The sequence below is a fragment of the Nestor notabilis genome, unplaced genomic scaffold, assembly GCF_000696875.1.
Source record: "Nestor notabilis isolate BGI_N333 unplaced genomic scaffold, ASM69687v1 scaffold5497, whole genome shotgun sequence".
Lineage (NCBI taxonomy): Eukaryota > Metazoa > Chordata > Aves > Psittaciformes > Psittacidae > Nestor > Nestor notabilis.
In genome coordinates, this window is record NW_009934991.1 from 282 (window position 1) to 27,200 (window position 26,919).

The following is a 26,919-nucleotide window of genomic DNA, read 5'->3' on the forward strand; positions in this document are numbered from 1 at the left end:
AAGTAACAGTCACCCATATAGTGCCTCCAAACTTGGCTTAAAGAAAGAGAAAAGAAACTGACATATTAACAGAGAAACTCTGTGCGTATATGGTCTCATGAATAACTTGAGTTTTACAAGACCATGACCTCTAGTGTGGATGAGCTGCTCTTCTCCTTCCTCAGAGCAACAGCCATCAGCTGGCCTGAGCTAGGGCTGCCCGCGTTACCAACACTGGTGCTGGTGAAAGGCTGGAGCTGTGGGGAGATTCTGGGAAAAATAATACTTCACCTTTCCCAGGAGAGCTGGAAGAAAGACGTGTCACTCACCGGGTGCGTCCACCGCCCTTTGGGTTGTTTGGGATACATGGTTCTCCCAGCTTCATTAGTCCGGCAAGACTTTCTGCAAACACTTCAGTTGTCCTTGCCAATGGTTTAATAGAAACCACCTCATTCATGTTTTGGTAATCCACACTAATCTTTGTGTACAAGTGCTTGAGTAACTTTTTGCTGTGCTTCTGAACAGGGATTTAAGAGCTCTGCACTGAAGTGCTTTTATAATAAGGGCTTTCACAAAATATGCTGCAGAACGTATACCAGCAAGTGCTACTGGTAATTAAAAGTAAATGAGAGATTTGAAAGAAATGAGCAAAGTATACCAGGATGCATTATCTCTGGCTTTATCCTTCCATATTTGTTCCTTTACTTGCTAATTTGCAATCGGCCTTACAGTAACTCATGGAAGTGGGTGTTCTTCTTCATCAAAATTTTCTTATTTAAACATTGAAGTCCCTTTCATAATGTTATGTGGGTATTCCCCTGTGTCATTGCTGAAGTTAAAGTTGCGGTTCTTTCTAAGAAGGTACTGACACTGGTTTTCCAGTGGAAGCTACAGATTTTTAGTAGGGCTTTAGGCACTTACAAAACTGACGAGTAAGGATGTTTAAAATAAATACTCGATTTAAAAAAAACAAAGTTGAGTTTAGAGGTTTGTGGTTACTTAAATGGTTGTGGTCATGATTGGTTGAGGGAATGTAAATGAACTTCGAAATGCTCATGAGCAGTGTTTTGTATACTTGAGATTAAGACCATGTCTGTGTCTATTTTTTTTTCTTGCTTCCCAATGCTTATTCCATTAAAGTTATAAATTTCCTGTATAATTCATTGAGATTAGGCAGTGAAAATAACTTCTTCTCATAAACGATACTGATGATTACATTGCAGCAGCACTCTGAAGAGTGGTCAGAGGCAAGTATTGTACTGCTGCTGGCTTCCTCTCTCTTCAAACTTAGATAAATCAGCCTTTGTTCTCTTTGGTAAAGTGAAGTCAAAAGTTTGGGCCTATGCTGCTGCTGCTGGAATTGTTGTGGGGTCATGTAAGAAAAGAGGATTTATTAGCACCAGGATAAATTAATTGTGACCAACAGGAGGACAGAAAGCACTGCAAACAATGTTTTGTACTCACAAAAGGGAAAACCCTAAAGGTTAATTCTGACTTTGTTCACAAATTAGGCACACTTGGTTAGGCTTTTTTTGCTCACCGTAACTTGGGCCTCCAACAGCTACTGAACTACCTGACCTTTCAAATGGGATTTATTGGAGTGTGTAACACCTCCGGGAGTGCTCCTTGGTAGTTATGATTTTTTCAGGGTCATTTTGCCATTGGGTTTCCTTGATAAAACCTTCTTTCTAATTGAGTGGCACACAGGCTGCGGCCTTTTCTGGTTTTGGCCATAATACATATTAACAACTCTTGTGGAAAGGGATTTCCTTACCCCCTTTGGAGTACATCGGCCTCAGAGGTGAGTAGAAAGGAACCTGCAGAGTTGCCATATGATTTCCAAGTTCATCCTTAGCATCTTGAGTCTCTTTCCAGAGAGCAGCCCTTTCATGCTGTGTCACTTAGATTAGGATTGAGCCCAGGGTATGTTGTAATACTATTCAATATTCTCGAAGGAAAACTGCTGCAAAACCCTTATGTATTCGGAATGAATGTGCCCTTTGTAGATCAGCAGTCACACGAGGAGAAAGTTGGCCCTCTTGCACAGAACAAAGGCTGCTGTGCCTACGTTACGCCTGGTAGTAGCCCTACTTGGAGGTGTTTACTTAATTCTGTGTAATGTTAAATATTTACCTCTCCATTTAATTTTCTGTTTTCTTCTCTTTTAGCATATAGGCACAGATTCCGTTAACTGCTCACCTGAAAAATGCTATCAGGGAGAAATGTTTCTTTACTGGGCCTCCTAGCTACTGCTGCTGTGGAATCTGAGATCTGCTATTGACATTGTTTGTTAAACATGAGTTTTCTGTATGGAAATTGAATTAGCTTTTGATGTGGAGTTACTTCCCTATTTATTGACTGACGCTGAGAATGTAAAGTGGCTTAATGACTAATCTGAAGTCTGCAGGCAGAGGGCTGAGATCATGTGCTTGCCTCAAGTAGGGTTTCTTTGTTCAGTGCAATTCCTTTGGGGCATGCAGAATTTGGATTCTGCCTCCCCTTTGTACATACTGTACAATGCTGTGCTCTCTGTTTCAGACCCTCCTCCTTCATCTTAAAGCCATGCTTCCTTCCAGCATATGTCTTCTCATCTCTGCGTGATGAGTTACTAATTGGGACCTTGCTGCCTAATGAGTATGATCCGTGACACTTTCTGTTCTTTCTCACCCCCTCCTCCCTTTCCTTCTTCTCTTACTGCCTTACAAATAGGTGTGTTAGTTTGTGACCCTGGTATCTGAGTAAATTGTCTAGTTATTCTGTTCTTTTTGCCTTCTGTCAGTATGTTTGTTTATAACAACAACAATCGTAAAAAATAAATATTTTTACCTTGAAAAGTAAATATTTACTATGTGAACAGCTGTGTACTCGGATTTAGGGATGGAAAGTGGAAAATGCATTTCCTTAATAGTGCTTCGCTAGCTCCTTTTGTTTCAAAGGTGTATGCGTTACCTGTATTTATAGATCAGACAGCACCTGAGTCAGAACTACAGGTATAACAGTAATTTGCTGAGCACAGTATACGTATGCTCAGATAATAAGATCTCCTTGGAAGAGAGCTGCGTGGGAGAAGTGGCTGCTTGAAACCAAGAGCAGAATGAATGTGGTGGGTGTGAACTTGCCCTGTTCTCTCTAGTGGCAGAAGAGTTGGTTGGAGAGGTTTAGTGGGCTCAGGTTGAAAGGTTTCTTTTGCTGAGGGGTCAGGAAACTGTTACAGGGGAAAAGCTCTTACTAGAGCACCTTTGGGGCAACCTGTGGAGCAAAAAGTCAAGTATTATAAAACCGAGTAAGACTGAAAAGGTTAGTATCTGTGGAAGAGGCAGGAACTAGGTAGGGGTTGATATCACTAGATTTTCTGAGTTGTTTTGCAAGTCTCCTGATCTGTGAAAAGTGGGGCATGTGGCATCATTGTAGCTTTTCAAGACCTTGCTAAATTCTGTATGACAATAATAATAATAATGATAATAGAGAACTAGAATCAAATGGTAGTGATGTTTTAATGTGCCTGAGGATAATGAAGTTTGACAGTGGCTCCATGACTTTACTGATTTGTGGCATGAGCAGAGCAGTCCCTAGCTCAGCTCATCTATCTGGCAGCACTTGGAATTAGAATTGGCATTCAGGCCTTTGGGTCTGAAAAATATGTTTTGACCACTGAAATAAACCATTCTTAGGATCTTTTAGTTTTGGTTTTGGAAAGCCATAAAGTGTCCAGAGAGCTTGGGAAGTGGAAGGATGTGTGTGTTTGTTTTTTTTTTTTCCCTGCTAGTAAACTGCTTTCTTGCTGTTTTAGTGGGATACCGAGAGTATTTTATTTCCCATTTTTAATTTTATCATGGTAAGCATCCTTTCCACTAACATATCAGCTTAGTTTTAGGGTTTATCACTTCTGCAGATATGCAGGCGTCTGGAATGTTTGTTGTGGAGGGTGCTTGCAAGGCCAAATGCTTATAGCTGCAGGATTTTTCTTATGTTATGGCTATCTAATTCTTGTAATCTGGTTGTTTCCCTTCCCACACAAACAAATGTTTGACTTCAGGGAAACACCCTAGGGTTTCAAGGAAAGAGCATCCCCAGACCTGTTCAATGCGGTAAATCCGGGCAGCCTCAGCCCTGTAAAATATGTCACTTTTTGCTGCGAGGGCTAAGCCGATCATATGAGGAACGGCTTGTTTTCCCCTGCTATTGAAGAGCAGGGCTCTGGGGACACAAGCTTACCCTTCTCTGTTAGTAACCATCCCTAGCCAAAACCCTGAGGCAGGGATGAGGTTGAATTTCTTGTGCTGGGCTAGGGTCCAGCTGCTTCCTGTTGCTAATGGCCCATGGAGACCCAGATGAGGGGCAGGGGGGGAATGGGCAGCACAGCTGTTTGCTGTGGCTTGGCTGTTCCCACTTATTGAGCAGTGCATTAATCTGTCAGTATTTGCTCTAATGGCTCGGGCTGTGATCAGGGGAGGTGAGCTGACGACGTTCCAGCTTCAGTCTTGAGTGACAGGCACACCAATCTCAGGAGAGCGGGACAGACAACTGCTGAGTTTGGTGGTGCTTTACACTGCTGTAGCAAGATTTCCTTCATTTTAACATCTTTGCGGTTGCTGTGTCCAAAGTGGAAATGACATGGAAGGGATGCTGGCATGCATGCATCAGCAGTGGCATGGAATCTTGGTGGCATGAGATGCTATTGCACACCCTGGACTGTCCCAGGCTATGCTGCCACTGTGGTGGGGCACCAGTGTTTTGGCATGGCACTGTGCTGAAAATTTGGTCCTGTCCAGCCAGAGCTCTTGTTTAGGAGAGAAGTATATTTTTATTTGCTTAAAGCAGTGAAACTCTTGAGGGCACCCTTGCTGAAATTGTGTGAGAAGGGCCTGATCGCCACTGTCTGGTGTGCAGCACCAGTGCAGCTGGTTGTCCTTGTGGTTTTGCTCCCAAACTAGTTAATAATCAACAGGTATTGCATTTCCCCGTTCCCTGGGAAACCTGAACGTGGTCATGGCAAGACAGCTGCTATAGCATTCCCATGCTTGCAGTCCATCAGGGTCCCGTACAGACTTGGTCATGAGAAGAGCTGCTCCAGTTAATGGTTCCCTCTGAGCAGCGCATCAATGCTGGCTGGCTGCTTCCTGTGAGAATGAAGACAGAGGAAAAGTCCTGCTTTATCAGGGAGTCTCTGGTTGCTGTAAAATGAGAAAAGACCAGCACCTGCGTCTTCCTTAGAGTGCAGTTGGTAAGGTTTTTTGTCTTCAGGTTGAAGAGACTGCGTATATTCATGCCATTTGCTTTCTGAATCAATGTAATACAATTTTAAAATAATTTAGCTGTTGTAACTACTGCTAATGGCGCGTAGCAACGGCTTTGCTGTGTTTCTGGTGAGCTTGGTGTGGCACTGAATTTTTTGATGGGGGTCCAGACCTTTCTGCTGGATCTGGACACACATGCTTTTTATGTTACTACTTTCTGCACTGCCAGGTGTTACACAAACTCTGTGTGCTTTGCCTAGCAGTTCAGTCTGGCCATCGCAAGTTTAGATTAGTTGTGGTTTTAATACTGACAGTTCAGTATGACATGACTGTTCAGTGCAAGCCATTTGACAAGTCCATGGGTTTGCTGTCTTCCAGGTTTCTTCTTAGGAGCAATTGTTCTACATGTGAGCTGTCAAAAATGATCTTTAATGACTTGAAAATCATGACGTAAAATATGAAAGTGGTTTTTAAAAGGAGGATTACGATGCAGGGAGCTAAGTAGGGAATAATAATAGAAGTAGTAATAATAAAAGAACCCCAAAACAGATCAGGTAAAAACAATGCAGAGGACAGCTTAAGGCTATTCTAAGAAACTTTGTGTAGCAGCCTGTGTATGTATTTTGGACACTAGCATTGCAAAGTAGTGGAAGAAGAGAGAGACCAGCCCCAGAAATTTCTCAAATTCTAAGAGAAATAGAAAAGAGAATAGAAAGAACTGTATTTGTGCACTCAGTTACATAGAACATATACATCCTTGGCATAGTTATGGGTGCCTGACTCAGCTGTGTGGCACAGTATTCAGGTTTGCTTTTTTCCATGCTCATGTTAGAATTAGACTTCACGGACTGAATAGGGTAGAGGCAATATTCCCTGGGCAGAGGTTGTCTTCCTCATTCCTCTGCCAGGAAATTCATGTGAGAGGCAGGTTTGTTGCAGCTGTTCAGATGTGATACTTCTCTCTCTGTGTGTTTAATGCCCTTAGCACCATTTAAGGGATTACGTTTTTGAAAGGCAAATGTATTCAGACAGTTATAGTCTCGCAGATGGCTCTGTCTTGTCCTCCAGTTGGCAAGCAGCCTAGGAAAAGGTATCAAAATAATTTTTAATATAGTAAACTGAGTGATGCCTTGAGAGAAATGCTCTCCAATGTTTGTACAGGCAATAAAAAAGCCTCAGTAATAAACATTTTGTGAAATAACAGCAGTAGATCAAAGTGACGTTTAAGTGATGCTCATGAGTATCATTTAATCACCAGCTAACTACTAAAGGTCTGCTGCTGCAGAACATAGGAGTTCCTGTGTTGCTATGTCTTGCTGTGGCTGTCTTGCTTAAGGCATTGACCATCATTGAAGTTTGTGATTTCTGTGCGTGTCTGTGGATGCTGGATGCTTAGATGCTGGTTGTGAACCTATTTATTTCAAGTACTGAACTTTGTTCTTAATTTTGTTCATAGAAAGTCAGCTGTTTCCAGCTTCCAGGATATGGCAACGCTATTGTTTAACTTCCTTGTGACTCCTTTGTGGAGTTAAATCAGATAAATTGCTTTCTTGCAAAGCTGGATGCGTCTTCACAGATGAAACTCTTGAACTATTGTTGTATATATAGACAACGAGTGGAACACTGTAAATCCTGATACATGTATTTAGAACTTAGAGGTAAAACAGGATAGTTTGGGTTGGAGGGCACCTCAGGAGGTCTCTCATCCAACTCCCTGGTCAAAGCAGGGCTGACTGAAGTTGTACCAGGTTGCTCAGAGCTTTATCCTGTTGGGCCTAGAAAACCTTCAAGGACTGTATGCCCTCTCTGGGCAGCCTGCTCCACTGCTTGTCTGGCATCAGGGTGGAAAAGTTTTCCTTTGTATCCAGTCTGAACCTCTCTTGTTTTAAGTTATGCCCATCTCTTTCTTGTCCTACCCTTGCGCACTGCTGTGTATGGATTGCTGTTATCCTCACTGTTCGTATGTAGCATCTTAAGAATGTTGTTACTAGTAGAGGGTAATCAAATGCCATTTATAACATCCTCAATAAAAGTTTTAGAGTACCACACTTGGCATTCTTTGATTTACTTTCCTTTCTATAGCATAAAATAGAATTGTATTTGCTGAATTTACTGTTGCTGCAAATATATCTTTATACCCAAAGAGGGCATTCTAACCTTAAAGATGTTCCTAGTTCTGCCTTCGTGGCTTTCTCTGGTAGAGAAGTCCTTGCTTATGACTCAGGTTTTAAGGTAATTTAAGTTTAAGACTTTTCATATGTTTTTGTTCAAGTAAAGCACTATGACACTTTTATTACAGAGAAATTAAAATCCATGTGTCTTCTCAGTATCTCTCAGTTTTATTGGCACCTATTTGTTTTTATAAGGCTATTCATGCATGATATTCCTGCTCACTGAGCATTGGAAGGAGAGGATGTTTTTCAGGTTGTGAAACTTTTGCAAGTACCTTCAGAATACTGTGAGTTTTCCTTTCCTCCTAGTCAGGACAGGATTTAAAAGGTAGCACTGTTCCACTTGGAAATTAAAGGAGCCTGTTCATGAACTTCTCCTGTCTATGGACTATCCTGATGGACTTACTTGACAGAGATATTTTATAAATATACTTTCTGGTATGAGATCTGTGGATTAGTAAAGATTTGTTTAGATTTGGAATACAAAGACATAAGCAAGCACAAGCCATATTATAGGTAAGTTAAGGAGTCATATAAATATCATGTTTGTATTTGCTTTGAATTTCTAGTGAAAATGTTAGTTTAACCTGAAGTTTACAATGAAACTTCACTGCACAGAATTCCACACAGATTGCAGGATCTGCCTTGGGGGGAACCTGTGACTCCAAGGTTTGGTAGGTTTGAGAATATTCAGATAAAATTCTATCTAAATGCTGCTTTTTAAATCTCAAATATTTTCCATGAAGACAGGAGTTGTAAAGGTACAAAGCCATAGGTGTATCCTTACGGTGAAAATTCTTTTTCTCTAGCTGTCTTTCAGGAGTCCTGTGTAAGTCCCTAGTTCTGCCTTGGGTGTCCTTTGTGACTTGCATAAGTTCTGAAGCTTCTCAGGTGGTCTGCTTTAACCACAAATTGCTGCAGTACCTCAGGACTGATGAGATCAAATATCTGTGAAAATGCATTGCTTTTCCTGAAAGGAAGCTACAGCAGTTCTGCCTGCTACTTTTTGACAAGACTACTTGTCAGTAGTACTATGTGTAAACCTGAAGGAAGCAGGAGAAAAAATTCCCTCATGTTGCTACAGTAGCACTAACCAGGGCCTGTCCCATACAAGTGGAAGGGGTAGGCAAACGTGAGTGACTTTGCGCAGGACCCTTCTAATCCTGGATTCTGAATTCAGGTTTTCTAAAGCAATTAATAAATAATAATAAAAAAGTATGGGAAATAATGAGTTAATGATCTATATTTATTTTGGAAAACAATTTGAATGATGCTCAAAGTTTTCCTCTGCCAGATTTTTTTGCTTCTGCAGCAGATCTTTTCAGGTGTGTGTGTTTAACACCATATGGTACAATCTGCACCTTTTTTAATCCATTTAAAATGCTAAACTGAATCCAGAATATGTTGACCTGAAAAAAACCTGTGCTTGGCTTACTCAAGACAATCTTAATATAGAGAATATTTTTGAAAGGTAGGTCTGATTTTTGCATTTACTTTTGATTGTTTTTTAACTTAAAGTATTTTGCTGAGGACTTTTATTTCACACAGAGTGTGGTACTTGCACCCAAGAAACATCTGCAAGCTATCATGAGATATGTGAGTAAGGGTACAATTTCTTTGAAGATTAATACTGTCCTTTAATTTAGTTGGGTAATAGAAGCAGACAGGTAAGGTTCAATGAAAGGTGGCAGATCCTGTGGCCTTGTGCTTAGGTAGGAATACTTAAGTGAATTACAAATAGCATGTGGCAGAAATGAGTTAAAAAAAACCTCTGGCAAAAATCTGTGCTTTTGCTGAGCATCATAGGCATATGTTAATAAGTGTAACCTGTATTATTAGCTAATGTATGTTTGCCCAGGGAGACTGTCAGAGTAAATTGTGGCAGGTAATTGTCTTGATTTCCTAGACATGAATAGCAGTGATTTACAGTCACGGGAAAGAAGCTCTTACAAGAGTGTTTTATTGGGTTGATCTCAAAGGGGATGAATGGAGCCAGTGTGCTTTTAGAGTGGGATTTGGCTTAGATGCTCATACAAACTACGTGTGTGCTGTGAAAGAGGTAACAAGAGCCCTGAAAACTGGCTGCAGTCCTGATAGCCAAAAGGCTGAGCACCTGGGGGCAAGCAATCAGTGGGTACAGCTGAAGTGGGGTTGGGCTCCTTTTAAATGCACCTGGAGAAGCCTAGAGACTTCTGAGCTCTGCTGATGTGGAGCATGAAGGCTTTCTACCTGGGAAGGGATGGGGTACCCTGGAAGGCACTGGGAAGCTGGGTGGTTTGGAAGCTCACGTGAGGGGGACTTCTGGAGGTAAGTTGAGAGGTGCTCGTTTGCTGTTGTGAGGGGAATCCTGTTAAGGGGGCTAGGGGGCAGCTTAAGCATATCAGGGTTGTGACAAAGAGGATAAGCCAGAAAGAACTAAAGAGATGGTATTGAGGAGTAGTATCAGGAAAGAGAGAATTTCTGTGTGGTTTTGAACATTGTTTAAGAACTTTGTGGCTGGTTAGCACTCTAGATTGTATAGCATCAAGCATGACCCACGCAGAGTTCAGTCGGAGGTCTAGAACAGCAGATGGAGAGACTTCTGGTATAGCTATCTTTTTCACTTCACTTGAAGAGAAAAAAGCAGTTTGTTTGTGAAGACTAATTGGGAATAAGAAAGAGAAATGCAATGGAAGTTGGTGGAAAAGGAGGAGGGGTTTGATGGGAGTGGTGGAAAGCGTGTGAAGCATTGGGATTGGCAGAGTTGGAATGGAGACAAAAATAAGTGACAATGAAAGTAGACCTGTCGGTGTTGATGATGTCCTCCCACAGTGGGGATGGCTTTTGGATGTGTATGAAGACAGAGCTTTGGTCCTGTTGAGTTGTTAGTCTCCAGTTGTGGTGTGAAGTGTGTGGGTGACTCTCGGGGATCTCCAGGAGTCTGCCTATGGAGGCAGTGTTCCTGCAATACCTGGTGATGTGGGTAGGAAATACCAAATTTGGCTGTGGGGAGATGTGGACTGCTAGATGTCTAGCAGTGGTGGCTGCCACCTTTGAGTGCTCTTCAGCCTTTTCTTGAGGTCTTCTCATCCTCTGTATCAATTGCAGTTATCATTCTGTGCTGGCACATTGGTAAATTCTGTAATTCAATGCAGTTTCCTTATAGAAACTCTATTCTTTCCTGGACTGTTAATTTTTTGTTGTTGGTGAAACTTGCTCTAGGTGGAGAGGCTTCTGTCCCACCTTATTTAGAAGCAGATGTGCTATCTGCTAGAAGACAAGTATTCTTGCCAATGGTTAGTAATGTGCTGCACTTTCAGCAATAACTACTATAGTGCTTGTTCATAAGATAATTCCAAAATTGCACCTGAACCATCTAGTTTTCTCCTCTATGCCAGAGGAAAAGGATATAACTGATGTTTTCACTTTTGTGGTGTCAAGCCCAATAAAACAAATTTTTGACTTCTGATTTGTCTGTCTACAACCTTGGATAAGAATTGTAAAGGTCAAACTATATTCTTACCAAAGATCTCAAAAGGGCTATCATGTGCTTCTTTCCTGCTTACCAGCTTAGGTCTCTAAGCAAACTGCACTTGGCTTGTCGGAGCACAAAGGTTGACCCCTTGCAGGCTGTAACATCAACTGATGATGCAGAGTAATCTGCTGGCCTTTAGTGAAGACTTGTGTTAACTGAAGTTGTCTGTGTAGCTGTTGAGGACAGGAGAGCAGTGCTGCGGTCTGTCCCTAATAGGCTCAGCTGAGAATCTTCATCTCGCCACTCAGAGTGGTGATTAATTATCAGCCAGCAAAAACACAATCCGTACAATCACTGCTGCAATGAGCACAGGATACTGGAGTACAGAAATGTTGTGGGAGTGTGAAGAGTTGCAGTGGTTCATGCAAAGTCCTGAGAGTTTCCTTTTGGGGGAGCAGGGTGAGGGAGCAGTGCTGCTTGTTTGCCTGCCTCCTCACTACAGGTGGGCTCTGTGTCACATGCACTGCTGTAATTGCAGTTCGTGTACGTGCCTGGCTTAAGCAGTATATTGTATTTAAGCTGCATCCTGAGGTGCTGTGCTTTCTGTGAGAAGTTACTGCTCAGCTTTCCTGGTGTCTGGAACTCCGTTCCATCTCCATTGTTGTCTAGACAGCATTGACACTGCATCCTGACAAGCCTGACTGGGGATGTAAGGTAGAATTCCTTCAGCAGGCAAAGGAGGAGCATTTGTCCTGGGACTTCGATATTAAATTGTAAAGCTAAAAGCATTCTGACTCCTCACCCTTGGCAATATAGGAACTGCCACATTGTTTTATTTTCATTAGATATGATCACTACTGAGCTGTTAAGAGAAAATTACTTTCTATTTCAGTAAACTCAGTTCTGGTTTCAGACTGACTGTGCATCAGATGCTTAATTTGGAACCCACTCTCTTGGTGAAATTAAAAATTCAAATCTCCAAGCTGGAGAACTCAAACTGTGCTTGAATTAGAAATTGACTGCTGTCAATGTGCTCTCACACTTCACTTTTTAAATTTCTCCCTCCCCTCCCCCTGATGAGTTTTATATTAGAGTCTTGCTGTAGATGATCTGACTGAGCAGAAGTAGTGGGAATCCACACTGTCATTCTGTAGACAGAGTGATGAAAGAGAAGTGTGGTGTGTTAAATAGACCATTCTTGAAAAGGACTGCTGTGTACTGATTTCATAGTTACATGCATATTTGGTGAAATATTTCTGTGGGAGATGACTGCAAACCCATTGTGTTGTTTGCAAATTAATTTAGGACCTAAGCAAACTTCATCGTTTCTATTAAACATCCTTGTTCCCCTGTGTCTGTGTAACATTTAAAACTGTTTTCAGATCTTGACTGAAAGAACCAGAACATTCTCTATGCTTGAGACATTTGTATAAAAATAAGCATTGGTTCTCTATTGTGAGAATCTTGCTAGGTTTGTAATTTGTGTGACCTTCTGCCTCTTTGGAAAGTGGATAATTTATTCTTGATTATTGAACTATAAGTTAAAAATGAGTTATGCTCACAGGTTTAAAACAAATTGGGCTGGACACTTTTTGGGGAAGTGTCTTCTGTTCTTGACTGTGCTGGAGGTGCCCAGTGCTGGTGCTGGGTTGTTTTTCCAGACCTGCTTGTGTTTGCCCCCAGGGTGTTTCATTGTCAATCAGGCAGCCCACGGGCTGGATCTAGGTGATCTTTAAGGTCCCTTCCAACCAAAACCATTCTATGATTCTGTGATCTAAGTGGTCCTGCTTTATCAAGACAGCAAAGAGTCACCTGGCTGTTCTAGAGTAAATTTGGCCAGTTACTTCTCTGGCCAATTAAATGTGTTTCCTTGTAACTCTGCAGTGGAGAAGCTGGGTGTTGTAATTTTCATTCAGCTTAGAGGAATGCAATTTTCTATAATAGCCAAGCCTGCGGTCTCAGGTTGCCAGCGATAGGGTGTTGATTAGTTACCAAATAGGCCTTCACAGTGCAACTGCATGCTTTCCCAAGCTGGCTACTTATTATATTTTTAAATTTGAAAAGATCAGAAAGGCATATTTCTGTTCTTTTTGTCACATCAAGGTGCTTAGGCCCTGATTCAGCGAGGCACTTGCTTGAGAAAAAAGCCTGCTTTTGTGTGTAGTCAGTGCACTGCTGAATACTGATGATGCAGATGTGTTTTAAAGTCTTAGTAGTATTAAGCACAATTACAGTATGTAATTAAGGAAATTCCTTATTCCTCCTGACTAAATAGGTGATTATTACTGATATGGGAAGTGTTTGATATTTACCAGCTTACTTTTTAATAGCTTTTTTTTTTTTGTTCTTTCTTAGTGTTTAGGCAAATCCATATTTAAGACCCTTTTTCTTGAAGGGGAAAAAGAAGTTGATGAGCATATTGAAACTGGTACCAGCTAATGCTGATGCTCTTACTGTAGAGAGGTGTGCTGTAATTTCATCAAATGTCTCAAAATTTGAGTTGTTGCATTAAGGAGATAAATGGCTCAAAGGTAACAACTCAATGACATGCATGTTATGGGAGTGTGTTAATACAAACACAATTATTTAAAGCCCCCAATATCTGAAGGGGGCCTACAAGGATGCTGGGGAGGGACTCTTCATTAGGGACTCTAGTGGTAGGACAAGGGGTAATGGCTTTGAACTTAAACAGGGGAACTTCAGGTTAGATATAAGGAAGAAGTTCTTCACAGTGAGGGTGGTGAGGCACTGGAATAGGTTGCCCAAGGAAGTTGTGAATGTTCCAACCCTGGAGGTGTTCAAGGCCAGGCTGGACAGAGCCTTGGGCGACATAGTTTAGTGTGTGGTGTCCCTGCTCATGGCAGGGGGGTTGGAACTAGATGATCTTAAGGCCTTTCCAACCCTAACTATTCTATGAAACACTGGCTATAGAAGAGCACTTTGACTTCTAAAATGCATAGCTCTTTGAAGTGTTTTGTAATGAAGAATAGAAACTAACATGCATTTAATGAATTCAGAGAATATTGTGTACGTGATGTCTTGGAAATTTAGCAGTTGAATAACTGAACCCAGTCTGTGACCTTAGGAATCACAGGAACCCTTAGCGGGGAAATGATTTGCAAATGGTATCAAATATAATGTAGCTGAGCCATTGCTTCTTTTCTGTAGATACACTTTATGAAATGCTAGATAAATCAAAGTATAGTTAACATTCCATAAGTAAGGTGAAAAAGCTGTCTGAGACCTTTGCTTTTAAGAGTTGTATAAAAATTTTTATTGAAAAGTAACTTTCTTTGGAAGCTTACTTATGTAAAGAGATGGTGGTTTGTTTTAACATAGGCTGTGTTGAGATCAGTGCCATCTTATTTTGAAGATTTAGTAGTATCTTTGAAATTCAGCAAATGAGTCAAAAATATAACTAATTGGGAACCTGAAACATTATGTATATTTTAATGATGTAGGAATTGAACAGTAATGGTTATTGTCATGTCAGATCGAATAATCCCATAGAGATTATTTTTACTGATATGTTAAATAGTTGTGTGTGTCCGTGTTTGTAAATAATAAATATTTTCATCTCACTTTGTTTGCATACAGTTTAATGCAGGTGTTTAAGGCTTTCTTAACAGAAGCAGCACTACATAAATGGCTTGGAGCAGTGCTTTGATAGTTGGATTTGAATATGACCAAGTATCTTTCCCTCCACACCACAGTTACCACCCACCAATGCTCTGAAGGTGAATTTGTTATTCTATATAAAAATAAACTGTGTGGAATATAGGTGTATTCATATAGTTGAGCTCTCTTTAAAACTGCATATATAATTTCTCAGTTACTTTCAGGGAGGACTTAATGAGCTTGCAAGCATTCTGCATTATGTCTTTAAAGCAGGAGTGGGGAGATAATTGCTTCAGTTTCCATACTGATCTATAAAATCCCAGTGGACTTCATAAAACTGTAAGGTAGTTACACCCGTCTGTCCACAAATGCTACTACAGCCTTTGATGGAAAAATTGAACTGCCACTATTGTAGCAGTTCCCACTGAGCAGAGTGGAAAACACTCTTTGACTTCACCTCTCCCTCTTTCTTATTACTGGTACAACTAAGATGTGAGCAGCATTGCTGGTCATTCCTTGCTTTACAACAATAGACTTCCCCCCCCTCCCAGCCTCCACTGTGCTTTGGCTCCGAGCTGTTAGAGTTTATGAAATGTTGGCCATCAGGAAAGTTTGTTATGGTGAAAAAGCCCCTTTAATTATTTCTGGGCTTTCATAATTCAGATGTGAAGCAATTTGCATATAATCTGACATTAGAATATACATTGTATCATCTTCTAGGATTGTAACATATATTCAAAATTAGTTTGTAATCATGCAATTGAAAGGCGCTTCTTCTCTTCCATTTGTGGCTTTTTCCTAGGTGCATGTTAATTTCTTTCAGTTGTTTTGCCGTCAGGGTACTGCTAAGGAACTGTGTTGGTAGTCTCAGAGTTAATTGCCATCAGTTATTTGATGTGCTTGAAACTGAGGGAATTAAAAGAGAAAATTGAGGCCTGCCTTTCTTTAGCAAGCTAGCTGAATTGGTTTAGTGTAGTTTCTCTGTCTGATGTGCAGACAAAGCAAGCTATGGTTGGAAGGTTATGCAGAAAAACAAAGTCTCTGGAACTAAATTTCAGAAATGTGATGATAAACAACTGAAATTATTCTAATCTTCAGAAAAGGGACACAGCATAAGGGTAAACAGCATACAGGATACCCAAAGACATAGTAGCATCCTGGCTGGGTTTCAGGGTGGCTGAGGGAACTGTGACTGCTGTCTAGCTGGAGCTGGGGGTCAGGTTGTAACTGCCTTCTCCCTCCTTCATCCTTTGAGGAAGGTGTGAGTGTTCATGCTGAGGTATTGGTCCCAGCTCTGTGTCTGTCCACTCCTCTGCCTTGTGCAGCTCAGCTTAGGCACAGCTGTACTGAGGCTAAGGACCTGCAACCCTCTGCTCATAACATCCTTGGAATGGTTTGTGGCTTGGGCTATAATCTTGAACATAATTTGGGCAGCATTTCTGCTCTGGTAGCCAAGTGAGGGTCTTGTGCTGCTGGACTTGCCAAAGACATACCTGGAGTCCATAAGGGAGCTGAACCGTAAACCTGTCTAGCGGGTTACCTGCAAATGTTGGGAAGAGCGCGGAAATGGATGAGTTTTGTGTGGACTAGTTCAGAGTACTGCGATTGTACCACTTGGCTCCAAGAATTTGTAGAGTCGCATCTGTTTCACTTTGCCTGAATATCTAACACTTTGGCCAATTTAAACCTTACTTACATTACCTTAGTTTAAATTTGGTGTTTAAAGAACTGTGATTATCTGTCTGCTTTAGAAATTCATAGTGATTTAGCGAGAATGATGTTAAACTGATTTTAATTAAACCAAAGAACATTTTCCATTTTTACAGGTGAGGCCTGTGACTGTAAATGTGAGGCCTGAGTCTTTGTAAATGGTGATAAAGTATATCCAGTCTTAGAATGACTTTTCTGCATGACTAATTTCTTCTGCTGAAGGGAAATTTAGGCTGTTAATCTGTATATAAATTAAAAGAATTAAATTCTAAAGAACATCTTGTTCAATTTTTGTTCCCTTACTCCCAAAGCAGTTCCTATTTGTTAAGATTTCTATTAAATTACTCCCAGTACAGCATTTCAGTGTCTTTTCTATAGTAGACAAGCTGATGGACCCCCTGACCTTTTTTATTTCTGATTTCTGTGATGCTTTTTCCTCTGACAAAAGGCAATGTAAGAGGCAGCTGGGGTATTCTAATTTATGGTGGTAGGAAGCAGAATACAGAAGCTTAACTGTAGTCCCATGGTGAGATGTGCCACTATTCTAATATGTAGAAAATGTATAAATTGCTTTTGTGGAAGGTTATTTGGAGAAAGCGTAGTGAATGTTGTGAAAATTCTCCTGGGAAGTTCCAGGTCTGATGCTTAAATTTTTATATAGTATGTCATTGTAGTGAGGTGTGTATGTGACCTGCATTAGGAGTTGTTGAGGGGTTTATGTATACATATATCAATGTAAAAATTGAAGGGTTGTAATTAGAGATGAATATTAAATATATTGGATGTAAAGAAAAAAATTGGAAACTTGTATTTTTGGAAGAGCTTTGTGTGAGTGGTGAGTATATTTCTATCACCTGAGATTTGGGCAATTGATTCTGTTTCAATGAGTAGAGGGCAGGTAATTGAAGGCATGATTCAGGTAGTCACTAGATCTCTCTGAAGGGTGATTCTAGTAAATAGGTCCAGTCAATATGTTTTTGTATTCCAAAATGGATTATGGTGCAGAGCTTGTATTCCCATTGATTGTGTGCAGGACAGATGAATGGAGTACCTTTTGACTAGCAGCAGTAAATCCATGTGAAACTAAAAGTAGTCATCACGTAATTTTTCACCCGTAATTTTTTCTAATAGAAATGTACAGAAAACAAAGACAAGATACCACATTCTGATATCACACTTTTAATGCTTGTTGTGTTCTGTGTTTGTTTTTTTTTTAATTTATTTTATTTTTATCTTGCTTCTTTCTATTCTGCTCTGCAAACAGCAAATTTATCTTTTCATCCATGTAAGTAAGGTATATGTGGGGAAATTGAGCTAGCGAGCCTTTTGTTAATGATATTAATAGTGCAGTAATTCTACCAACTGTATGGTGGCATTAGTTTTCTAGAACCGATGGTCCTGCATGCAAACCTTTTCCTTTAACACTGTATTTTGGACAATGAGTAGTTGTCCTGGGTTCAGTAAAGCTAAATGACAACATATAAAATATCTCATCAGACTGACATCTGCAGCTACAGACTGTTAGATTTGCATCTGTTCTGGAAGTAGAATCTGAATCATTTGCTCATACTAATAACATGTGGATATGAACATAAACTGCACGTGAGCATTAACATATTATGCACAAAATCTCTTTGCATGGTTCTCATCTCTTTGATGCACATTCAGTCCTATCCTAGGTGTCCTCATAAATCTGAAAATCATTCTGGATCAGAGAGACTTAAACAAGGCCTGTGTGCTGCTAAGCAAATTGAGAATGAAAAAGCAGAAGAGTGGTGCTATGAATAGGGAAGATGATGCAATTCATTGTACCCAGGTTTGTGTCCCTATTACGTTAGGGAGTTCACTTAAAAGCAGGTGCAAACTCTTTAGAAAGTGAATGAACACACACAGGGTTCTCTGGCAACACCTTTTCTCCTGTATCAGCACTATGGTCAGTATCTTTGTTGAAACAGAAAGCAATACACTGTTTGTAATTCCTGAAACAAGTATTTTCAGATGCTACAATGTTAAGCCTAGGAAACGGCAGAAACACTTTAATAACTTTTTTTCCCTCCCCCAGATGGTCAGGAGCACTTCGTGCCTGCAGGCTCTCTCCGTAAAAAGAAGCTGGCAAAAAGACCTGGATACATGAGGCCAGAAGCTCAGCGACAGATAGATTTTCAGTCCCCAAGTGCCTGCAAACCTTTCGGCCCAGAAGAGCTCAGACATGGCAAGCAGCATTGTGAACACGAGAGCTGCTCTCTGCACAGACAACGCCAAAATAACCTTGATTTCTTATGCTGTAGTTCAGTGAGTAGTTCTGTAGTTCCTGCTAATGGGGTAGCAATGTTGTCCACTACTGGAAATATGCCAGGATGCCACAAAAATATTTCATGTTGCAAGAGCCTATGGTCAGACAACACAGCGGTAATGGTTTACTCTACTGCAGCAACAAGCAAAGGAGATGTTTCTGCTGTATGCTGTACGCAGCAGAAAAGTGACAGTGCTAAAGTGAGCCAGCCCACAAACATGTGTGCTTTGGATCAGACAGAAGTAAATAACAACTGTGAATATCCAATCAGAGATGTCATTTCTCGTTCTGTTGGTGCACATGATAGCTTTAGTTCAAATTTCAGTTTCATACAGCTCTCGCTCAACTTGGCATCTGGAGTAAGAGATGCTGAAGGCAAATCAGCCGTTGAGGAAACTGAGTGTGTTCGATATTCCAGCACTGCAGGAAATCTGCAGAAGCCAGAAGAGATGATGCACACTCATGAGCACTTGGGAGCTTTACATTGCTTCTCCAGGCCCTGTGAGGATTTGGAGTATGAAAATGAGACCACAGTGAATGGTAAACTGCAGGACTGTGAGACTGTCTCTCTCTCAGATACAGATGCAACATATTCATATTCTACAGATTCCTCGGATGCAGCATCTGCTGGCTCTTCTGTTACTTCAGGCTATGAAAGTAGTTTCACTGTTAGTGACCATAGCTGGGATACTTTGATAAAAAAATATGAACCGGTGCTACAGGACTGCCTGCTTGGCAACCGTAGTACGTTAAAGGTTAGTAATTTCACTTCATCTTTGATTCCCCCTCCTGGCCCTCAAAACGCTGCTACTTACAGAGCTAAAGTCAAAGTTGATGTAGGAGTTGGGACGTTAATGGCTTTTGTGGCATTTGTTTGTGAAGGTTTCCAGTAGCACTCTGCATACTAGAAGCAAGAACTGGTTTTGTTTTCTTTTTGGTCCTTTAAAAAAAAAAAAAAAAAAGGAGATATTGTTGGAGTATCCTGTTCCTATGTTCAACCGAAACTGTGATCCTCTTATTTCTGATATGTCACACATCAGTTTCTGAATTCAACAAATACCATTTTCTTCTGCAGATGGCTGTTTTGTCTGCAGTTTGGAGTATGTGTAGTACAAAATTTGGGGTGGTAGGAACTCTTCTCTTGAAGCACCATGATTTGACAACACTCAACTTTGTAATTGGAAATGTGTAAGTTTAGGCAAGTTCTTGGGGTGAGGCAGCTGTATGAGAGTAACCTGTCATCAAATGATGGGTGCTTTCCCCACACGAAGAAAAATGAGGCTCAAGTCCTTGCTTTAACTGGGAATTGAATCTTTTTTCCTTTTCCTTCCACCCCACAGGAGTACTGGGCTTTTGAGTCAGAAGTCTTTGTTTTTGCAAATACATACGTGTATATGTACCACACAGACAGGCAGTCTCATTCACTGTGTTTTTTGTGGGATGGGAAACTTTTAGAAGGATCAGCTATGTTCTGTTATAGAGTCTTTAGGATGGCAGGGTGGGCATTGGAGGGAAACTATTTTGAGCTTGCCTGCAATAAGGAGACAAATATTGGATTTACTTAATTTTTGTTTATGGTGCCCTAAGTGGATGGTGGGAGTTTTGTGTTGGGGTGTTGGGTTGTGGGTTTTTTTTTTTTTTTTTGGGCATCTGATCTGGGCTTACAATGCTCTCTAATATTTACTTTTCCTAGAGGATGCATCTAGGACTCAAGCTAGGTTCTCTTATGTACAGGCTTTGCACACACTTTTATGGAGCAGTTTCTTTGGCTTCATGCCTGGAATGATAATGTGTCCAAAGTCTGGGACAGTTTGGGAAATTAATTCACTGCAAATTAGGGAATATAAACCATAATCAAAATAGGAAATTATTTTTTCTATCTTTTCAGCGTGCTGCTTTGATAGGCACAAAAGAAACGTTGCTATCTATTTCTCTAGTCATTAATTCATGGAACAGAGAACTGGGGATTATGTGCCCTCACATGTCTTTGCCCTTGATTAGCCAGTTGTGTATGTTTAATTTTGAAGCCCCTCATGATAATGAGCAAGTCTCAAACTTTCAGAAAGGAACAAAGGCAACTGTAGTCCGGAAAAGGAGACAATACCAAAGTTGTTAAACTTACGCTTTTTCTGTACTTGTGCACATCACATGGTACAGATATAAGACATGCCATGCTGAAGCAACTCTTTGATTAGATGAGCTCCAAACATCTTAGAAGCCTGCAAATGGAAAGCACTTTCCTGTGACAGCATCAGTCAGTTTGCTGTGGGCATGCCTGGGCTGTGGTACCTAAGCAGACTTTAAATGACCTACCACTGTGAGCACATGATGGAGTAAACACTGCAAAGAGCAGCAAAGCTGACTTTCCGGTGTAGATGGTTATTGTACATCATATATATGAAAAAAGTGTCATTTGAATCATTCTTACTGCAGGCTTCTTTAAAACTCTATCAAAAGTATGGCATAAAATACAGAAAATAATTTATGGTGAGGATTCATGGCTCCTCCCTTCAATATGTTACACATTCCTCACTAGCCTCAGAGAAAAAGATTGGAGGTTCAGGATGTGAAAACGAAAATAAAGCCTTGAGGAAAAGGGAGTATGTGCAGTGTTGTTTGTTTTTTCTCTCTGGGCATCCTATAGCCTATTTTTGGTTGTTTTCTGGCTTTATTTTTTATAGTTCTTTTCTGACTTTCACATACCATATTTAGAAGGGATACTGTTAATTTAAATATCTTACCTAATTTGTGTGTTGATTGTGTAGTCATGATAACTTAGTGTTTGTATTAAGTTGTTAGCTGGCTGTACTTATTTTTCCTCTGTGCAATTTAGAATTTAAATATAGGGATTTAAATATAAAGGAGTTTCAGAGAGGAGTGAAATCTCTTGTAAATGCAAAATATCTACAGTATGGACTTTCTTGTGCTGAAAAATGCTTTCCCAAGCACTTTCAGGCTTTGGGCTATGAGAATGTATGCTGCTTCTTTTTCCAGGCTTACCTTTTTCAGTGCTAATAATGGTACGTTTCGTACAGACCATGCATAAATTTAATAAGAAGCAAACACTTCTCAGTCTTGTAGGTGTAGCCATGTTAGGCTGTGGTTGGCATGGCAATGAGGACTGCCTACCTTCTAACCAAATTCATCTGGCAGTAAAGACTTGTAATGGCCTTTGAATACATCACTGGCCTTTGAAAATTTTTAGTAAATTTAGGACTTTAGTCTGGACCCTTCATGTTAAAAATGAGAATCAGTAGCTTTTGAAATAAAACTTCTTTTGTGGCAAAAGTTTTTCTTGGGTGTGAAAGGATGCTCTGCACGTGATGTTGGTATTCGTGGTTTGGTATTTTTTCCCCCCCATCTAGCATTTGCAGTGTGAACGCTTCTAAAAATATAAATGTCAATGTTATGTACATGTGACTATATTAAGTCTTAATGAAACTTCATAAGCTTTATGTGAACACAATTTTCTGTGCCATAACGTGAGTATGCCTGTTCCAAAACATTCATGCTATATTTCTCTTTTTACTTGCAGAAGAAAATGGTTTTCATATGGAAATTCTGGGTTCTGTGCAAAACTAATATGGAGCAAAAATTGTTAGAATGGGCTCAAGAACACACAGAGTAGAATGTGATCTGAAGTAAATGTCATGCTGACAGGATCCTCTAATAGTCCTTACTTTGATTTATTCAACGTGTGAAAAATATCCTACAATCACATGATCTCTTTTGCTTTTCAAGAAATACTGTTTGTTATTCTTTGTATGTGTTTGGACTGAAGCCGTGCTTCGCTCAAGTAGCTGCAGTTCAGCTGAGTTCTGTCCACTTAACAAATATTGGGCTTAACTCTCAAAATGGGGCCATTTTAGCAATGTAGTAATGTATTAAATTGATATGATGTAGATGTTAATAGTCGAAATATTTCAAAATGCAACTTCTTCATAATTAACTTGTTTCTCTTTTCATAGATAAAATCATTGATCTTACGGCTTCAGAGGCTTCAGGAAAAAGCAGTAGAGGAAGATGATTATGACAGAGGTGAGAGTTGCTCCCTCCATCCCCTCTGGATCATGCTGGGTTTTTTTTCCATCCCCCTCCTTCCTCTATTAATTTTATTTTACATTTGCTACATAGTGGTGGGTAGGTGTGGAAGATGAGTTCAATGAATTGTATTGTTTATCCTGATGTATGGCAGGAAACAAATTAAAGAAAGAAGTAAGTCAGCAGCAGGTAACAACAGTTTTATTTTCTTGAGTCACATCACCATGTGGGAAGGTTGAAATCCAAATATCCACCATCTGGATCAGCTGTTTTGAAGCAGCATGACTTTAAAAAATGCAGAAATGAATAAAAGCTTTGAAAAGAGAAAGGAGAGGCACTGGCTGCTGACAGAGTGTGATTTGTTGCTTGCTACATTTAGTCATGACACTACAGCAGGTCTCAAATACAGAAATGAGGTCAGTTGCTATTATAAAAGTGAATGATACTGTCCTGTGGGATTAGCTTGATGTCTGTTGAGTTGAATCAAAACCATCTAGAGAAATACGGTAGTGATACAGCTGCTGGCAAATACCTGTATTTGAATAGTGCTTTTCCCTTCAAATGCCTTGGAGCTTCTGATAAGCTCTGTGTGTGTGTGTGTGTGTTAATAAACAGAGCACCTATTAATATATATCTTGGATTTCTTATGGTAGTCTGCGTTCAGGTACTTGTATTTTGATGGTTTTGAGGCTCTAGGTTAAATTCTTCCTGCTAGATCTGTCTTCGGTTGGGAAGCCCTGCAAATGTTTTGGTAAAATCTGCATGGGTATATTAGAGAAATAAGTCTGGAAAAAGACAGTTCCTTTCCTGCTGCTTTCTTATTCTCAGCTTTTAGGGGACTGGGGAGTGGTCAGACTAGTGGTTTACTTTTCAAAATCAATATGTTGATTTTGTAGTTTTTGTGCCATGTTGCGGTTGTACCATGGTTCTGTTTGCCTGCCTCCAAAGGTGTTCTCCAAGACAATAGAAACGGGTTTTAATAGTGTCCAGGGAGCAGGCGTGTAGCCCTTTTACAAGAGTGGTTCTGCTGGCCTCTTACACACTCCTCTGTGTGTAGGAGAAAAGTCTGCTACTGTCACAAGTAATTCTTCTAGTGTGGCCTTTCCCAGTGGGGAAAACCTTTAGCTATGTTAAAAGCTGAGGATGTTGTAGATAGTCATGGGTTTAATCTCTGTCAAATAAACATTATTGATGTGTATGCTTTACATGTGTAACGCTTGTAACTCTTCCTTTTTTTTTTTTTTTTTTTAAGTGCCTCTGGGTTGAGTTCCCAGTTGGAGACTTCCTCACAGCTGTGTTCTCAGTGCGCATCATTCCCACACATTCCAGCTGGGATTTTCTGGGCAGTCATCCACTCTGACAGGAGTATTTTACTTTATCAGATGTGACACCTGCCTCTGATGCCACATGGTCATTGACCACAGTGAAAAACGATGACTTGTCTAAGTTTGCACAGAAAATTATGTAGTTTTCTTGGGTGCTAGTGCTGTATCTTCAAAACAGGACTATCTATTGGCCATTGTTTTGTCAATTACCCTTTCCAGTTTCCACCCTAGTTATCAGGCAGGTAGCACAGAGGGTGGTTTGCAGAGTCTTGCATTAATTCCCTTCAGAAAACCAGTCTGACTGAAACGTGATTTCACCACATGTTGTGGGCACAGCTTACAGATAACAAAGGTGGCAGCAATGCAAAGGCGGACACGAGCATCCACAGGTGGGATTGCTGTTTTCTGTGCTAAGTCTTGCATATATAGGCAGAAAACATTTGTCCTGACATGGGACTAGGTACTGAGGTGCTTGAGAGACTTTTGCTTTGCGTTCCTCCATCCTTGGAAAATTAGAACTCCACCTTCACACAAGTGTTCTTAGGAAATGCCATGCTCTGTGTATGCATGTGACCATGCATCCTGAATTTTATCAGTCCTTTGAGTCTTTGACCCATTTTCTGTCGTATGGGTCTTTTCATCTTCTGATACAACTGTCAGCTGGGTTTTTTGTGACTACTTTTCATTATGTTCATGGTATCTGAATTGGTTTCCCTATTTTTATTTTGTGAACCACAGGCAGCGTATCTTCAGGGAAAGACTTGCATGGAGAAGGTGCAGTGCTGCAAGAATTAGAGCTGTGACCTTCCTTCCTTCTCTTGCAGTTTCAAGCTTTCCACCTTTGCTTTTAGAGCTATGTCACAGTTCATAGTGGAGAACAAAGTCTTGCCTGGCATAGAGTGAGGTTTGAAATCTTATTAAAGAGTTTACAGGTTGGCCCAGTACCAATTTCTGTTCAAGTGAAATCTTTAATTAGCCTTCTTTAAAGGGATCTTATTGCCAAATATTGCTAGCATGGAATGGAATAGCTAAATGTGCAGAGCTGTGATGTGGCACATATATGGAAATATATTATCAGGGAATGGGAGAAATTGACAGGGTGTATGTGGAGGGCTGAGAAAGTTTTAACTATAATGCTAAAAAGAAAATTACTGTCCCTATAATTTGGGGGACTTCTTTGAGTATAGAGCAAGTCCTCCATTAAGAGCAGAACTCTTTTGAATGGGAGATGGTAGTAGTGCTCTGTGTGGTGATAGCATGGGTCTTGCTGATTTGGGAGTGCTGCAGGGGAAGGGGAGATCTGGTACGATGCGAGTAGCTGCAAAATGTGGGAGATGTACAGGGAAGATGTGAGTAGAGAGAAAGGAGAGCAGGTGGAGAGAGGATATGGGTGGCTTTACCCCCAAATGGAAAAACAAAATTGTCAATAAATACATTATCATATGTAACTATGTTATCACTTCAGTGGTAGAGGCTCTTCTCCAGCTTCAACCATTGGCAAGAACTCAAGAGTTTTTTTGACTTTGGCTCCCTAAGAACCATCCAGTCTTGCAGGAGAGAGGGCTGTTTTTAACAGCAGTTCAGTGGGAGGGAGATGTGTTAGCACTTAAAACTCCTCAAAGTGCTTAGGACTGATTTCTGCAGTCTGAAACTGCAAACTTAGCAACTTAATGAAAGCCAAGCCTCCACTGTCTGATATTGCTGCTTTCCTGCTCTCTAGAGCTTTTTGAAAGCTCCCTTAGTTTATAGTAACTTTAGAAACTAAAGTGTAAAGAAAGTGGTGCCCGTACAGAGGGTGGAAAGTGATGTGTTGTGCTATTGGTTGTGGCAACAAGACTAGGAAATGGCACAGAAATAGAGACAATTTTTTCTTACTGCAAAGCCATAAGCAAATAGCTCATTGCAAATAGGCCAGGAATAAAGACATACTTGTTTTTCCCTTTTGCAGAAACACATTGCGGATGCTTTGTTTCTTGGGTCTGTTAGAGAATGTGTGTTTTCCAGGTTTGTGTTAATGGGTTAGCATTTATTTCCTGAATAGGTGATGTTTTTCAAAGGGATTTTGGAACCACAACCCTCTATTGGTGTTTAGGAAAGAAGTGAATGTCTGACTAAATCTTTAGCTTGTTTCTTCCTAGTTTTTCCTTTCTTTAGATGAATACATTTGCTCTGTCTTTCCTCCTCCCTTTGAGCTTGGGAGGTGCACAGCAGAAATGGCTTTTGACACTGCTTGCTTACCTGTCCTGTGCTTTCCTAAAGACCCACCTTGGCATTGTTAGGGTCTTGGTGTAGAGGAGCTTCAGTCAGTCATTCAAGCAACTACGGTTTCTTCCTACGCTTTCTGGCACCCCCATGTGTATGGGTGTGTGTATATATCTTTGTTTTGAGAGTGTTGGAGGGGCTGCTTGAGGCAGAGGCTATTCTTCTGTGCTGTGTTCATCCTCATCTGCTAGAGGACCCTGAGCATGGTGCTGCGAGACCTGTGGGGTCCTCTGTCTTCATACTGTATCCATCATGGATTGTTCCAAATGCAGATGTTCCTCGGCTTCGAAATGTTTGTGTGGAATGCACATTCAGTGAGACAAATCTCAGTCCTGGTTTAAGTTCAAAAAGGAACCATTAAGATGTTACATGTTTTATTCCTTGTTCTGTATTTTGAGGTGATGAAATATCACGAAGTTGCTTATATTTTCTGTATTTACTTGTAGTCTCCTCTTGATGGCCACATTACTGTATATTTTCAAAGCAGGTATGGTACCATGGGAATATGCTAAGTGTTTTGCCTTGCATAGCATATAGTAAAAATTGGTCTCTTCTCCAAGGATCACTTGTAGTGTTGTCATGGCTCATTATTCATGATGGAGCTTGACAGCTCCAAGGTTAAACACACTGCTGAATACAGGAGGTTAAAAAAAAAGAAAGCAGCATATTTTGTGCCTGTATAAGTTGTGCTTGCAGTGGAAGCAAGTGTATTTTGCTCAGTACCAATCTAGTGCCCAAACATTTAAACCCCTTTTCCTGTTCTTTGCTGCTTGAACTTCTCAAGGTTGCCTGGTGCAAGGGGCAAATGGGTTTGTAACTAAGTGTCAGG

The 26,919-nt window shown here is 40.5% G+C and overlaps 1 protein-coding gene across 1 annotated transcript in view; it reads left to right on the forward strand.

The window, feature by feature from the left end:
• Positions 1-1,966: 1,966 nt before the first annotated feature.
• DISC1 (disrupted in schizophrenia 1) overlaps positions 1,967-26,919 on the forward strand; it is an 89,260-nt gene continuing 64,307 nt past the window's right edge. The window contains exons 1-3 of the mRNA XM_010017598.1: positions 1,967-2,057; positions 18,232-19,217; positions 22,431-22,500. Of these exons, the coding sequence (XP_010015900.1) occupies positions 1,967-2,057; positions 18,232-19,217; positions 22,431-22,500 (1,147 nt within the window). The remainder of the gene's footprint in view (positions 2,058-18,231; positions 19,218-22,430; positions 22,501-26,919) is intronic.